General features: G+C 64.3%; 7 protein-coding genes across 7 annotated transcripts; 3 read left to right on the top strand and 4 right to left on the bottom strand.

Moving 5' to 3' along the window:
* Nucleotides 1-77: 77 nt before the first annotated feature.
* FA10DRAFT_269196 (hypothetical protein) lies at nt 78-1814 on the bottom strand. The gene is made up of 6 exons (XM_025522660.1): nt 1471-1814; nt 1316-1385; nt 1188-1249; nt 985-1130; nt 747-919; nt 78-685 (listed from the first exon to the last, which is right to left on the bottom strand). Exons 1-6 carry the CDS (start codon nt 1799-1801, stop codon nt 217-219), a joined length of 1251 nt encoding a protein of 416 aa, XP_025375115.1. The 5' UTR covers nt 1802-1814; the 3' UTR covers nt 78-216.
* A 169-nt stretch (nt 1815-1983) lies between these two features.
* FA10DRAFT_281439 (hypothetical protein) lies at nt 1984-3938 on the top strand. The gene is made up of 2 exons (XM_025523690.1): nt 1984-3686; nt 3742-3938. The coding sequence occupies exons 1-2, from the start codon at nt 2007-2009 to the stop codon at nt 3793-3795; spliced, it is 1734 nt and encodes a 577-aa protein (XP_025375114.1). The 5' UTR covers nt 1984-2006; the 3' UTR covers nt 3796-3938.
* Nucleotides 3939-3944: 6 nt separating this feature from the next.
* FA10DRAFT_180212 (anthranilate phosphoribosyltransferase) lies at nt 3945-5937 on the bottom strand. Its single transcript, XM_025518289.1, has 2 exons — nt 4620-5937; nt 3945-4542 (listed from the first exon to the last, which is right to left on the bottom strand). The coding sequence occupies exons 1-2, from the start codon at nt 5616-5618 to the stop codon at nt 3991-3993; spliced, it is 1551 nt and encodes a 516-aa protein (XP_025375113.1). The 5' UTR covers nt 5619-5937; the 3' UTR covers nt 3945-3990.
* FA10DRAFT_180495 (hypothetical protein) lies at nt 5881-9096 on the top strand. Its single transcript, XM_025518291.1, has 4 exons — nt 5881-6315; nt 6375-6536; nt 6611-6858; nt 6920-9096. The coding sequence occupies exons 1-4, from the start codon at nt 6142-6144 to the stop codon at nt 9048-9050; spliced, it is 2715 nt and encodes a 904-aa protein (XP_025375112.1). The 5' UTR covers nt 5881-6141; the 3' UTR covers nt 9051-9096.
* Nucleotides 9096-10035, bottom strand: FA10DRAFT_180329 (hypothetical protein). Its single transcript, XM_025518290.1, has 3 exons — nt 9548-10035; nt 9408-9461; nt 9096-9327 (listed from the first exon to the last, which is right to left on the bottom strand). Exons 1-3 carry the CDS (start codon nt 9782-9784, stop codon nt 9142-9144), a joined length of 477 nt encoding a protein of 158 aa, XP_025375111.1. The 5' UTR covers nt 9785-10035; the 3' UTR covers nt 9096-9141.
* Nucleotides 10036-10263: 228 nt separating this feature from the next.
* FA10DRAFT_269192 (ENTH-domain-containing protein) lies at nt 10264-12188 on the bottom strand. Its single transcript, XM_025522659.1, has 3 exons — nt 11770-12188; nt 11486-11703; nt 10264-11399 (listed from the first exon to the last, which is right to left on the bottom strand). Exons 1-3 carry the CDS (start codon nt 11928-11930, stop codon nt 10288-10290), a joined length of 1491 nt encoding a protein of 496 aa, XP_025375110.1. The 5' UTR covers nt 11931-12188; the 3' UTR covers nt 10264-10287.
* Nucleotides 12189-12228: 40 nt separating this feature from the next.
* Nucleotides 12229-13060, top strand: FA10DRAFT_244931 (DUF572-domain-containing protein; the record flags this gene model as incomplete). Its single annotated transcript, XM_025519361.1, has 2 exons — nt 12229-12533; nt 12598-13060. Coding segments are annotated over exons 1-2 (624 nt in total), but the record flags the coding sequence as incomplete, so codon positions are not given.
* Nucleotides 13061-13412: the final 352 nt, after the last annotated feature.

Genomic DNA, 13412 nt, shown 5'->3' with positions numbered 1-13412 from the left:
AACAGGAAGGAACAACAACAGCGGCGCGACGGAGAAAGCGCAAACAGACACGGAAAAGCACACTAACGCGCTCGCTCCACTTTGGCAAAGGCTAGCTTCTTCATTTCTTCTGTGACACAGAGACGGAGACAAAGACAGAGAGACAGTCAGAGACTAAGGAAAGTTAGCGACAGAGATAGAGACGGAGACAAAGCCAGAGAGAGTAGAGAGACAGGGTCAGATGACAAAGAGGAGGTTCATGTCGATCGGGTGGCTGCTCGACATCTGCGGCTTCTGGCTGTACTTGGCAGCGAGGGCGTCGCGCGTGGCATTCAGCAGCTGGTTGTACGTCAGCTGGGGGAACTCGGAGAGGACCTTGAGGAAGGCCCAGCTCATCGCCCCCGTCGCGCGGCCGGCCTCGGTGGCATCGGCACTCGTCTGGCTGTCCTTGCAGCCGCTGAGCATGATGACGTCGGCGCCGCTCGACCGCGTCTCGCGCGTCACGGCCTCGGCCGAGTTGGTGCTCGTCGCCGTCTTGATGGTGCTAAAGAGGCCCTTGACCATGCCGCCGACGTCGCCCCGGGCGTAGTCCATGGCGGCACCCATCATGCCCTTGCCGACGCCGGCGGCGATGTTGGGCTCCTTGATCTGGCCCGAGGTGCTGTAGACGTAGGGCAGGTCCAGTGCGGTGCCCGAGTGGCAGGAGCTGTTTCAGGTGGGGTCAGTCTTGGGAACAGCATCATTGCCTCTGGAGAATGACAACCCACTCAAACAAGGCCGTCAGCCGGCAGCCGATGGGCAGCGGCCGCACCATGGTCATGTGCAGCTCGTCGTCCTCCATCTGGCCGGCCCTCTCGTAGTCGAGGGGCAGGATCGTCTCGTTCATGCCGTCGGCCTCGTCGCCCTGCGTCGCTTTGGCCTGGCCACCGTGGCCGCTGTACTGTAGTCATAGCTCGGTGTGAGCGCAGACTGGAAGAGGCGTGCTATGTATGCGGACAGACTCACGTGGAAGAAGAGGGCGTCGCCCGGCTGGGCACCCGAGACGAGCCAGTGCATGGCGGCCGTCATGTTCTGCCGCGTGGGAATCGAGCGCGGGTCGCGCTGGTCATCGGTGAGCACGACCATGTCCTCGGCCTTGTAGCCCGCGCGCTCTGTTTTGTCAAGGTCAGCGCTCATCCAGCTACGCCAGATGGCACAACTCGACTCACGCAGGAGGAACTGGCGCACGTTCTGCACGTCGTTGATGCACCCTCGGAGCTCGGCTCGGGTCCTGCCGCGGCATGGCATCATCATCGTCAGTATATACCCCTACTTCAGCAGCACGACGGACACACACCCGTGGTAGTTGATGCCAATGAGCAGCGCCTTTCGCTTGCCCGTCATCGACGAGTATTCGTAGCGCTGGTCTGGTGATCGCGCAAATGTCAGCAAACAAACGCCTCAGCAAGGTAAAGGAATGCCACAGCAAGTGCAAGAAGTCGCCCTACGCACTGCCCATCATCTGCGGCCCCGTCGGGCGCTGGTAGTTGACCGGCCCGCCCTGGTACTCTGGCGGACCGACGGGTCCCCCGCTGGGGTTGCCGTACTGCAGCGGCGGACCATTGGCGCGGTACTGTCCAGACTGTGGTGCGCCGTAGGCCTGCTGGCCGTAGCCCCCTTGACCAGGAGGTGGGCCGTAGCCCTGGCCGGGGGGAGGCCCGTAGCCCTGAGGGGGCCCGTAGCCCGGCGGCGCAAAGCCCTGGGGCACGCCGGGCATCTGCGGCGGCGGCGCGCCGCCCTGCTGGTACTGGTAGTGCTGTCCCTGCCTGCCTGGGTATGCCATGTCTGCAGCAGCGTGTGATATGGTGGCTGTTGGTCTAAGAGCGGCGGTGCAGCCTGCATTTGCCGACGTTCGAGCCGCCGCCCGACTGGATCTCGCGCGGCGCCCGTGTCCACGTGTTTTATATTTCCGACTCCCGAGAATCGCGCCTGCTGCAGCCATGCTTTTCTTCCCTCGCTCGCTCGCTCACGCATAGGGCCATGCCGACATGTCATGGGGCGATGACGACCGGGCGAGGGTCGAGGAGACGTGCCGGCTGCTGACGCCGCCCACGCGCCTGTCTTCGGTATCTGGAGCGTCCGCCTCGGCAGCCAATGATGACGGCTGGGTAAAGGGGCAGGTGTCGCGGCTCCTCGAGCAGCTCCACGAGCAGGCGCTGCGATGTCCCGCCGAGGCCGGCGTGGAGCTCCGGTCGAAAATCTTTGTCGCCGCCGCGCGCTTCATCGACGTCCGTAGGCCTCGGCCTCGGCATCGCTCGTCTTCAGCGCCCCGCGACGCCTTTCTTCCTCCCACCGCCGCCGACGAGGAGAAGACGCAGGCAGTCGCACGCAGCATCCTCCTTGCTGTGCTGGGCCAGCAGGAGCAGCAGTCAGCCACTGTCGCGCTGGCCAGGCACGTCCTTGCGCACTATATCAAGCCCCTCTTCAGCGCCACGCAGACCGACTCGGTACGCACAGACACGGGCCGCGCGGCATCGAAGCCCGCCGGCCTGGTGGACAATCCCCTGCACCGGGCCACCTCGACGGCCGAAGAGGACATCGTCTGGAAAGGCGGCGGCCTCGACCTGGCCTCAACGGCTGCCGTCCGCGTGCTGGGCGAGCCAATGCTCTTGCAAATCGAGGGCGACCACCGAAACGCAGCGCTGGGCTGCTGCCACGTCCTCGGTGCCGCCTGCCAAAGTCTCGGCCGAGGCGCGACATTGACGAAGACCACGACCACGACGACAGAAGAAGATGAAGAAGACGTGGACGCCTGGCCGGACCTCTGGCCGCTGGTGCTGCCGCCGCTGCTCACGCTGCTCGAGGATGCCGGCCCGCGGTTCCGTCTCGTGGGGGCGCGCATCCTCGCAACGTCGCTCCTGTCGCCCGGCAGCGTCGAGGCACGGCTGCGCGTGGCATCGCTCATGGGTCGCACGGGCCTCGCGCCGCTCCTGTTTGCCGCCCTCGAGACGAGCTTTGCCTATGCGGCGTCGTCGTCGGACCCGTACGCCGCGCCGCTGCTCGAGGCATCGACAGACGCCCATATCCGCCTCGCCCTCCTCCTGCGGCCGCGCCCTGGCTCTGGCTCTGGCCCTGGCTCTGACAACGACGAGCACAGCCAGCGTCTGCGCCTCTACACCGTGCTCGACGACGCCGTGCTGCGCATCTGGGCCTATTCTTCCACTTCCTCTTCTTCTCCTGCCACCCCCTCAGACAAAGACGAGGACGGCTGCGAGCCGACAGATGTGCTGCGCACGACGCTCGCGACGCTGCTCCGCCTGAGCCAGCCCGACGCCCTCGGCCCCGCCATGGCGCCCTACCTCGACACGCTGCTCGATTTCCTCTGCGCCCACTTTGGCTCGGCCGAGCGCGGCGCACTGGCCATTCGCGCTGCCGCGGGCCTCGTCGACGCCTGTCGCGTGCGCCGGTGCAGTGGCGACCGCAATGGCGATGGTCACGGTGGCGGTAGCAACGACGAAGACGAGGAGAAGCAGGTGGAGATGCTGGTGGCGCCGGGCGTGGCGCGGTGGAGCGGCAAGATCCTCGCCTCTGTCTGTCGCGCCTGGACGCTGAGTCGCCGCGACGTGGGAGAGGGCCACAACGATGAGAACAACTACAACAGCTACATCCAGCGCGCCTGCCGACAGCTCGTGCAGGCGCTGAGGGACCTCGACGGCATGCAAGCGCAGGTGAGCGTGCACTACTCTCTCTCCATGCATGAGCCAGCTCACATAATCTCAGCAGATGGACCGCCTCGTCGCGCTGGACGCACCCCTCTTCTCGCCCCTCTTTGCATAGCATACACCGAGCGCATTCAACGGCAATTTCACTCTTCACTGCGCTGCCGAGAGACATGCGCATTCACACCACACCAGACACCTGGCTATGACCAATGTAGATGAGATGACATCACGCTCCCGTCTAATACTACTACTTGTACATTGTATGTTTTTGGGATTCGTGGGCGAAGAGAGGAAGAAGCAACTGGCCTGCTCAGTCCGTCGTGCCCACGTTGGCGTCCTTTGTCGGCTCGGGGCTGTAGAAGAACTCGTCTCTGCGCTTTGTGCGCTCGAGCTCCTCGCGCTGGAGCCGCACCTGCTGCTGCTGCTGCTGTCGCTCGACGTCGCGGGCCTCTGCCTCGCGCTGGACGCGGTGTGCCTCGCTGATGAGGACGTCGAGTGAGCGCGCTGCGGCGCCTGCCTCCATGCTCCTGCGTGCTCGAGCCGTGGCGGCAGGCAGCGTCTTTGCCTTGCCGCCGACGTAGAGGAGCGCGGCGGCCTGGATGAGGACGTAGTCGCGGATCGCAGCGAGATGCGTGCCGGCAGGAATAGACTCGGGCATGCCTGCGACGGCGATGGGTGCCTGCGTGGGCGCGTCTCCCAGTGCGGCAAGTGCGCCCTCGTCGCTCGTGAGGAGCAGGCGCGCCACGGCGGCATTCTGGCCCGCCGTGCCGCTGCGCACGTGGTCGAGGCGGTGGGCGGCGAGGCCAAACGAGGCCGGCTCGACGGCGAAGCTGGTGATTGTGCCCCTGCGCAGCTCCCAGACCTGGTGGAAGAAGCGGTGGCGGCAATGTGTCAGCTGGCTTGCTTGCAGAGAAAGAGAAAAGGAGAGAAGACACCCACATCGGTCGGGCCCTCGGGGCTGATCTCGTCGAGGCCCTCGCGGCCACAGACGACCCAGGCGCGCTCGACGTCCATCTGGCGCAGGGCCTCGGCAAACGTGGCGCCGAGGCGGGGCGAGTGGACGCCAATGACGCTGCGCCGGGGCCGGGCCGGGTTGATGAGCGGGCCGAGGACGTTGAAGATGGTGGGGAAGCCGAGCGAGCGGCGGATCGGCGCCAGCGGGGCCAGCGAGGGGTGGTAGAGCTGGGCAAAGAGGAAGCAAAAGGGCGCGTGGGCCAGCAGGCCCGGCAGCGTGGCCGGCGTCAGGCTCGCCAGGGGCACGCCCAGGGCGGCAAGCAGGTCGGCCGAGCCCGACGTCGACGACGAGGCGCGCGCACCGTGCTTGCACACCCGCACCCCCGGCACCCCCGCTGCGACGATGGCCGCCGTCGTGCTGACGTTGAACGTATCGTGGCCGTCGCCACCCGTGCCGACGAGGTCGAGTGCGCCGTCGTAGTGCTCCTCGTCTTCGCCGTCGTCCTCGCCCTCACCATGCCCATCGTCAGCGGTAGCCATGCTGACCAGCGGCGGCACCTCGACGGGCACCGCCTTTTGCAGAAAGACAGCACTGGCAACGGACAGCGCTGCGGGGCTCATGTCGAGCCCGCTCAGCCGGAGGCTCGTCAGCGCAGCACCCAGCTGGGCGTGGTGCATGTGGTTCGACGTAAAGTCGGCGTCGGCCAGGTGCACAAACAGGTCCCGCAGCTCGTCCGTCGTCAGGCCTGGGCCTGGTGGTCGCATGCCCGTAGACGGCGCCGATGTGGTAGCAGCAGCGGACGCATCCGAGGGCGACTTTGATGAAGACGCAGACGAAGACGACGGCGGCGAGGGCGGGATGGTGCAGGAGAGCGTGAGCGTCTTGAGCAACGGGCGAAGCGTGTCCATGGTGTGCTGCTGCTTCCTTGCTGGCAGCAGCGACGACGACGACGCCGCCTGCTCGCCTCCCTTTAACGACGCCATCCTCGTGCCCGCTTTTCTCTCTTCTCTCTCTCTCTCTCAATCTGCAGCGGGCGAGGGCAAGGGCGTGCGTGCGGGTGAGGGCGTGCGAGCGACGAGCGGACGAGAAGAAATCGGCCCGTCTGTCTGAAATAAAGACAAGGAAAAACAAGACTGCCCTTGTCTGCCACGTGGCGCGCGCGTACGCACAAGCAACACACGCCGCCCTTGTCCAACGCCCTTGTGCCTCGTCTCGTTTGGCCGTGGGGGCCTGCATTCTTTGTTGTCAGTCTTGTTGTCGGAGTGAAATAGGCAGCAGAGGACAGACCGAGGACATCCTGCATTCATCGGGCGGAGGAAGACTGTACTCTCCAACAAGGGTGTGCCGACGACGGAGTTGTGTACTGTACAGTGTCCCCCTTTTGTGCTCCAGCGGGCGACGTCAGTCTCAAACACCCTCTTTTGTCACTTTGCCCGAGTGAGACGCAGCTGATGGCCCGTCTGTCTGTCCACTGCGACGAGCAGAGAGACACGACGAGGACCGGCGATGCTTCCCCTGCCAATGCCTGCTGCCGAGGAGGAGGAGGAGGGGCAAGAAGGGTCGAAGCCGGGAATGATCGTCTGTGTCGAAATTGACGGTGCCTCCGTCTGTGCCACGGCCTTTTACGAGGATGGCATCCAGGTAGTCGCGTCGTCCTGCACCGACGTGGGCCTTTTCACCGTGCGTATGCCCATCAGTCCCTCTCCCTTACCAACCCTGCTCTGAATACATGCCTCCAGGACCGTCACGGCGAGGGCGGCGGCGGCGGCGGCGGCGACGACGACGACGAGGACAGGGACGTCGAGGCGTGGACAGAGGCCTTTGTCGCGCTCCTCGGCCGGCTCTGCGCGACTGAGGCAGTGCAGCGTGGCCAGGTCACCGCCTTTGCCATCTCGACCAGGGTGGGTCCCCTTCTGTGGCGATCTTTGCAGATCGTGTACGCTGATGACGCTCGGTGGATGCGACGACGAGACAGCACGCGGCGCCGATCTTTGTGCGCGCCTCTTCGGCTGAGTGTGCATACAATCGCAGTAGGACCACAGGAGGAGCTGTACCGACAGAGACAACAGCAAAGATGATGACGACGACGATGGCAGAGGGAAAGGTGGCGGCGACGGGGTCGTTCGCGAGCGCCATCGAGCAGCGATGGGCATCAAACCTCGCATGCGCAATCACGACGCCCGCCAGCCTGCTCACGTCGCTCCTGGCAGGCCGCCCACACGCGTGAGTCGAGTCTAGCCTGCTGGCAAAAGCAAAGAGAGGAACTGACGAGGCGAGACAACAGCAGGATCGATGCCAACGAGGCAGCCGCGACCGGTCTCTTCGACGCAGTAAAGGGGACGTGGGACCGGGTTGCCCTCGACGGAGTGTCACGCGGCGAGGGAGGACGTCTCGCGTCGATGCTGGGCTCCGTCACGCAGTATGAAGAAGCCATCCACGGCCGCACCGCGTGCTCGGCCTGGCTGGAACATCGCCTACCCGCGCTCAACATACGCGACGCTCTCGCTGGCGGCTGCCGCGTGCTGCCCGTGCTCGAGGCCAGTGTTGCCATCTTCCTCTCTTTTCGCCCGCACCCGCTCGACGTCGTGCTGGACCTTGGCCCCGACGACACGGTGCTCGCACCCGTGTGCAAGCCTGCGCCGGATGCATGCTTCGACGGCACGCCATCCAATCCGACGCTGCTGCTGCCCAATCCGCTGGCGCGCTTGGTCACGGCCTCGTCCTCTTTACTGGCCCCACGGCCGTGGCTGGCGGTGTCGACGCTGCGCAGCGCTGGCGAGGCGCGCCGCATCGTGCGCGACTCGCACGCCAATGCAAAGTGGACTGTCTTTGACCGCCTCCTCGCCGCTGTCCCCTTTGGCGGCTCGGCAGGCATGGACAACAAGCTGTTCAGCGTCGTTGTGCCCGGTGCCGCGCGGCAGCCACCGTCGCAGCAGCAGCAGCAGCAGCAGAATAGCACGTCCTCGTCCTCCTCGTCTACATCACCATCGCCCTCCGTCGAGATGCTCAAGTTCGAAAAGGGCATCCGCGTCACCGACTTTGGCAACCCGTCGGCGAACCCACGGTGCCTCGTCGAGGGCCAAGCCATGGCACTGCGATCGCACCTCTCGCGCTGCCTTGCCGGCTCCCTCGTTGGTCCCGCTACAAGCAACGGCAGCAGCAGCAGTTCGCATGCGTCGCTCCTGTCGCTCCTCCAGCAGTCGCCCGACGCCATCGACCGCGAAGTGCTGGCGCCACGCCTGCTCAAGCAGACCGGCCAGCAAGGCGCCGGCTACTGGGGTGCCGCCGGCAGCCTCGCCTTCGACCCGTACGACCGAAGGACGATACCGGCGCGCGTGCTGGCGCGCGGAAAGGCCGCAAGCAACGCCGCCATCGCAGACGTTTTTTCAGCCATCCTCGGCGCAGACGTGTATGTCGACCCGCGAACCGCAACGCAAGACGGGCTGCACGGTCAGGGGGAGATAGGCGCTGTGGATTGCCGTCTACCGCCGTCGCCGTCGAGCGAGGCACGTGGCGCTGTGTTCTACGCGCTGGCATGCATGTATGCGCGCGAGAGCGAGACGTTTGACGGTGTCGTGCAGCGCTTCCTCGACAGCGGCCGAGGGCGGCGCGGTCTAATGAAGGGTGACAGCTACGAAGAGCATCAGCAAGAAGGGGAGAGCCGGTGGGACGGCATCGACGAGGAGGAGGGTTCGACGCCTCGAGCGTGCCTGCTCAACCTCGCCGTCAGGGATGGCAGGCCAGGCCTGGCAGCAACGACAGATGATAATGACGAAGACGACAACAAGAGCGAGATGCATGTAATGACGGGCAGCAGCAGCAGCAGCTACAATACTCGCAGCAGCAGGCCACGGTCAAGCACGCTGCCGACGACGGCGATGCTCACGTCGCGGCACCGTGAGGCGACGAGCATCAACGGCCTGCTGCTCCTCGACGGCGAGGCATCGACGGTGGACCAGCGAGCCGCGGCAGCAGCGGCAGCCGCCACGCAGCGGGGACGGCTTCCCTCGCGCGGTCGGGCGAGAGGCAGGGTGGCGAGCATGAGCGTCGGCCTGGCTGATGGGCAGCGGCGAGGAGAGCAGTGGTGTGGGAGCAGGTGGAGCAGCAGCAGCAGCAGTGGCAGTGGCAGTGGCAGTGGCAGCCGCAGCCGGGCCAGCGACGGGGGAAAGAGCAGCGCGAGCCGGAGCAGCCTCGAGTGCACGCTTCAGCAGCAGCAGCAGCACCATCACTCCACGGCGCGCCAGAGAGCAACAACGACGACCACAACGACAACAATGACAAGAACGACGAGTCAGGAGACGGGGGCAGAGAAGGACAGACTGACGCGCGTGGCCAAGAGCGACGACGACGTCTGGCTCATCTACGGCAGCCTCACCGAGGAGTACGTGCGCCTTGCGTCGATGGCTTTGCTTTAGATCGCCTCATTCTTCTTCTTTCCATTTCTTCCTTCGTACATCAAGACTGATACATGAATGAACCGTGTCCTAAGGAGAGATGACTACGCCCTTACTGGAGGCGCAGGCCGGCCTTGATGAAGAGCGTCGAGTTGATGGCCACGCCGGCGACGTAGAGGACCGAGCGGAGGGCCGAGAGGACCTCGTCGGTCGTCTGGATGTAGACAAAGGTGAAGAGGATGCGCGTGAGGAGGTAGCCGCCGGCGAGGGTGTTGAGCTCGGCAGCGGGGATCTTGGCCTGTTGGTGTCTCGTGCAGTCAGCCTCGTCTGCTCTCCCCCTCTCTCTCTCTCTTCTCTGAAAGCCAAAGCGAGACTCACAAAGTTGCCGGCGACGACGGCCGCGGCGAACCAGCCAATGTTCTCGAATCCGTTCTGTTACCGTCGCGGAAAGAAAACTCCCTCTCTCGTCAGCCTCCAGTACAGCAGCAAAAAAAGGCAAGGGTGTCTCTGCAACGCACCATCTGAGCCGCCTCGGCGCGGATGAACTTCTGCTCCCACGCGGCCTTCTTCTCCTTGCGCGCAACGTCGTTGACGTAGCCGCGCGGCGAGGCATTGGTAAACTTGCCACGGGTCAGGCTGATGGCGTAGAAGTGGGCTGACATGTTGACGAGCCACATGGCAGGCACGGCAAACAGCGAGATGTTCTTGGCCGAGGGCCCCGTCGCGTTGACGAGCTGGTCATAGAAGGAGGCCATGATGTGCGCAAGCGAGTGTCGATGGGTGGGTCAGTGAGTGAGTGGTGTGTGTAAAAGACGGCGTATGGATGTGGGTCAGTCGTAGATGGTTGAGAAGGAAGAAAGGGTTCGTGGACCCCCCCTCCACAAAACGAGTGCGGGAAGCTTGCTGCTAAAACCTAGGCCGGCTTATTCAAAGAGGGGGGTTAGCAACCGGCTTTTGGCCGCGCAAAACATATAGAGCGCCGAATAAGGGCAGGGGTGGCGCACGTTCAGTCGAAAATGGGGCACTGGCCGAAGGCGGCTCTTCTGTCACCGAATGACAGGGTTGACAGGCAGGGACTGAACGGAAATGGCAGACAAGGAGGAAAAGGGGCCCACACAGACGCAAATAAGAAAAAGGTCAGCGCATGTATTGGGCGCATTACTATGAAGTGGCAGGCCGAGCCAAGATGTGACGCAACTGAAGAGGAAAGAAAAGAAAGAAAAGACAGACAGAGAGGGGGTGATATCCTGAGACTGACCTAGACCTGGAAGAAGGGGTTGTTGCCTGTTGGCTGAGGCTGCTGCTGCTGCTGCTGCTGGCGGGGCGCGCCCGTCTGCTGGGCCTGGACGCGCATGGCGCTGTGGCCCATGCGCAGGTCGCCCGTGTTTCCAAACGTGTCGATGCCGTCGCCCGACGCGAGCATGCGGTCGAGCTCCTTGAAGCGCGGGTCCGACGCAAACTTGTTCTGTGCTGCCTGTGGTTGCTGCTGTTGTTGTTGTGGTTGCTGTGGCTGCTGCTGTTGTTGCGGCTGCGACTCTTCGCCCAGCAGATCGGCCGTAGGGACAGACGTCGACATCTGCAGCTGCGGCTGTCTCGGTGGCAGCTGCTGCTGCTGGGACTGCTGCTGCTGCTGCTGCTGGAACGCAAACGGATTGTTGCTCCCAAATGCAGTCGGCTGTGGCTGCAGCGGCTGCTGCTGTGTCATGAGGTGCTGGTACTGCTGCGCCTGCGCCTGCAGCTCCATCTGGCGCTGGTACTCCTGCTCCTGCTGCGCCTGGAGCGCCATCTGCTGCTGGAAAAAGGGGTTGAACGACGTCTGCTGCTGCTGCAGATACGGGTTGAAGGCCGTGTACTGTGGCTGCTGCATCCCGTAGATGGGGTTGCCCCACATGTCGACCTGCTGCTGGGGCTGCTGCTGCTGCTGCTGCTGCTGCGCGTACTGGTTCCCTGGCCCGTCGAGGAGATTGAAGTCGTCGTCAAAGAGCGCCGTCTCGTTCTTCTTCTCCAGCTCCTTGATCCGCCGCTCCTCCTCCTCGCGGCTGAGCGCCAGTGCCCGCTGGAGCTCCTCCTCGTCTTTGGACTCGGCCCGGATCCTCTCCTCGTTCTCCCTCGCCATGCGTTTCGACTCTTCAATCGCCCGCTGCAGCTCGTCGTTCTCGCGGTTCTGCCCCGCGCGCCTCCGCTCAGCCTCCATGCGCCGACGCCGGCGCCCCTCTTCGTCCTCAAAGTCGCCGCCATTGCCGTTGGCTGCCGTCGGCGAGGCAGGCCCGTCGGTCATGCGGTCGCGCATGTGGGCGCGCGACCGTCGTGCCTCACGCAGCCTGGCCTCGTCCTGGAGCAGGTTCGTAATGTCCTTTGCCTTTTGCCGCACTGTCGTTGTGCTCCTATCATCAGCCTCTCTTCCTTCCTCGACTAGCATAGCATAGCATAGCATAGCATGCAGAGGGACCGCTCACCATTGGCACCCTGGTCCTTGCCGTAGTCGTCGACGTACTGGAACTCCTTGAGCGTCTTGACAATGTAGATGTTGTCGCGAAAGTAGATGACGACGTTCTCGCTCCCGGCATGGAGAAGGTAGTCGAGCAGGGTGAGCGTCTTGAAGACGTGGCGCCAGTTCTTTCCCTTGTCGTTGAGCCGCTTGTCCATGATCTCCATCATTTCGATGAAGTCGTTTCTGCGGGTGTCACATCCCTCAGATCAGCAGCGTCCAGATAGAGGAAAGAATGGACAGAGCACCCACTGGTTGTACGACAGCTGGGCGAGCTCGTTCATCTGGGTGCCCGAGGGCCCCCAGGGATCGTTGCTGGTGGCGTCGCGCACCTTGACCTGCGTGTTGGTGAAGCCCTTGAGGTAGTTTTTACCCGAGCGCACCACGCTCTTGGACATGTTCTGCATCGACATCGTGGGCCCGTTGCTGTTCTTGAAGCTAGGAAAGACGCTGTTGTTGGGCAGGAGAGCGAAGGCAGGACAGGGACGGGTCGCGCGGCAGGGCGGCGCTGCTCAGGCTATCCCTCTGGTCTCTGCAGGCGTCTGGTGTCCGGCAGAAGGAGGATGCCGCTGTTGGCCGCCGCTTTGTGCGCGTTGGGGATCTAGCTTGGCTTGGGGGAGGAGCGTCTCTCTTCCCGGCAGTGCTGTGCCGAGTGGTCTGATAGTGAGAGAGACACTCAATCGTCCATCCGTCCGCCGAGCCTTCGCACAGCCAGCCACACACGATTTTCCACGTGTCGCGCTCCACTTTTCACTTTCGGGGCAGTCAGTCGGCGCCATCACCTCGTCGCGCCTTTTTCTCATTACATCATTCACATCACACTGGTAAGAGAGGGAAGAGAGACACGCAGCCACGATGCAGGGCTTCAACATGGGCCGCTATCGGCCACCGGACGCGGACCCGCGCGCGCAGTCGTTCAACAGCCTGACGGGGACGAACCCCTACGGCAAGCGCGGGCGGAAGCTCGACGCAGGCATCCTCGTCGTGCGCTTCGAGCTGCCATTCAACATCTGGTGGTGCGTCTCTTCTCCTCTCTCCCTTTCCTGCTGACATTGCTGACTGAATTTTCCTGACACACAGCGGCCACTGCCAGACACACATCGGCCAGGGCGTGCGCTTCAATGCGGAAAAGACGAAAGTGGGCAACTACTATAGCACGCCCATCTTTCGGTTCCGCTGCAAGACGACGTGCTGCCAGCACCACTTTGAGATCGAGACGGACCCCAAGCATGCGCGCTACGTCGTCGTCTCGGGCGCCAAGGCGCAGGCGCAGCCCGGCGACGAGGGCAGCAGCGGCGGCGGCGGCGAGGACGGCCTGCTGGTGCTGGATGACGGGACGGGCGACCGGGGTGCCGGCTCGTCGCTGAGCAGCAAGCAAAAGACCGCCGAAGAGGCCGACCCCTTCGCGAAGCTGGAGCAGGAGACGACGGAACGGCGCCTCGTGGCCGCACGCGCCGCACGGCTGGAAGCCCTCGAAGAAAAGAGCCGGCGCGCATGGGCAGACCCGTACGAGCGCAACCGGCGCCTGCGCGACGGCTTCCGCGCCGACAAGCACGTGCGGCAGGCCCGCGACGCCGACGACGCGGCGCTGCGCCAGCGCCTCGGCTGGGCCTCGGAGCGGCCGCTCGTGCCGCGCGACGACATTGCCACGCCCGACGCCCGCCGGCTCTGGATCGAGGCCCGCAACGACGCTGGCCCGGCGCTGCAGCGGAGGGGCAGCAGTAGCAGCAGCAGTGGCGCAAAGACACCCACGGCTGCACAGGCGCTCGCGGCCAGGCTCGCCTCGACGACGCGCCGCAAGCAGGACCCCTTTGCGATTCCTTCTTCCGCCTCCAAGAAGCGCAGACCGTAGCAAAACTCATCGACCTCTGCATGGAAGCAAACAAGCATCCTTT

The sequence above is a fragment of the Acaromyces ingoldii genome (genome assembly GCF_003144295.1).
Source record: "Acaromyces ingoldii strain MCA 4198 unplaced genomic scaffold FA10scaffold_6, whole genome shotgun sequence".
Taxonomy (NCBI): Eukaryota; Fungi; Basidiomycota; class Exobasidiomycetes; order Exobasidiales; family Cryptobasidiaceae; genus Acaromyces; species Acaromyces ingoldii.
The sequence above is the reverse complement of the archived record's forward strand: the minus strand, read 5'-3'. Positions and strand labels throughout refer to the sequence as shown.

Coding starts and splice junctions, on each gene's coding strand:
- FA10DRAFT_269196 (XM_025522660.1), bottom strand. CDS start 1,801: ATGGCATACCCAGGCAGGCAGGGACAGCACTACCAGTACCAGCAGGGC. Junction 1,386..1,470: donor GGGGCCGCAGATGATGGGCA/GTGCGTAGGGCG, acceptor CGCGATCACCAG/ACCAGCGCTACGAATACTCG. Junction 920..984: donor GCGACGCCCTCTTCTTCCAC/GTGAGTCTGTCC, acceptor CTATGACTACAG/TACAGCGGCCACGGTGGCCA.
- FA10DRAFT_281439 (XM_025523690.1), top strand. CDS start 2,007: ATGTCATGGGGCGATGACGACCGGGCGAGGGTCGAGGAGACGTGCCGG. Junction 3,687..3,741: donor TCGACGGCATGCAAGCGCAG/GTGAGCGTGCAC, acceptor TAATCTCAGCAG/ATGGACCGCCTCGTCGCGCT.
- FA10DRAFT_180212 (XM_025518289.1), bottom strand. CDS start 5,618: ATGGCGTCGTTAAAGGGAGGCGAGCAGGCGGCGTCGTCGTCGTCGCTG. Junction 4,543..4,619: donor GCCCCGAGGGCCCGACCGAT/GTGGGTGTCTTC, acceptor TTCTTCCACCAG/GTCTGGGAGCTGCGCAGGGG.
- FA10DRAFT_180495 (XM_025518291.1), top strand. CDS start 6,142: ATGCTTCCCCTGCCAATGCCTGCTGCCGAGGAGGAGGAGGAGGGGCAA. Junction 6,316..6,374: donor CCGACGTGGGCCTTTTCACC/GTGCGTATGCCC, acceptor ACATGCCTCCAG/GACCGTCACGGCGAGGGCGG. Junction 6,859..6,919: donor CTGGCAGGCCGCCCACACGC/GTGAGTCGAGTC, acceptor GCGAGACAACAG/CAGGATCGATGCCAACGAGG.
- FA10DRAFT_180329 (XM_025518290.1), bottom strand. CDS start 9,784: ATGGCCTCCTTCTATGACCAGCTCGTCAACGCGACGGGGCCCTCGGCC. Junction 9,462..9,547: donor GCGCCGAGGCGGCTCAGATG/GTGCGTTGCAGA, acceptor CGACGGTAACAG/AACGGATTCGAGAACATTGG. Junction 9,328..9,407: donor CCGTCGTCGCCGGCAACTTT/GTGAGTCTCGCT, acceptor AGACACCAACAG/GCCAAGATCCCCGCTGCCGA.
- FA10DRAFT_269192 (XM_025522659.1), bottom strand. CDS start 11,930: ATGTCGATGCAGAACATGTCCAAGAGCGTGGTGCGCTCGGGTAAAAAC. Junction 11,704..11,769: donor GCCCAGCTGTCGTACAACCA/GTGGGTGCTCTG, acceptor TGACACCCGCAG/AAACGACTTCATCGAAATGA. Junction 11,400..11,485: donor CAAGGACCAGGGTGCCAATG/GTGAGCGGTCCC, acceptor GCACAACGACAG/TGCGGCAAAAGGCAAAGGAC.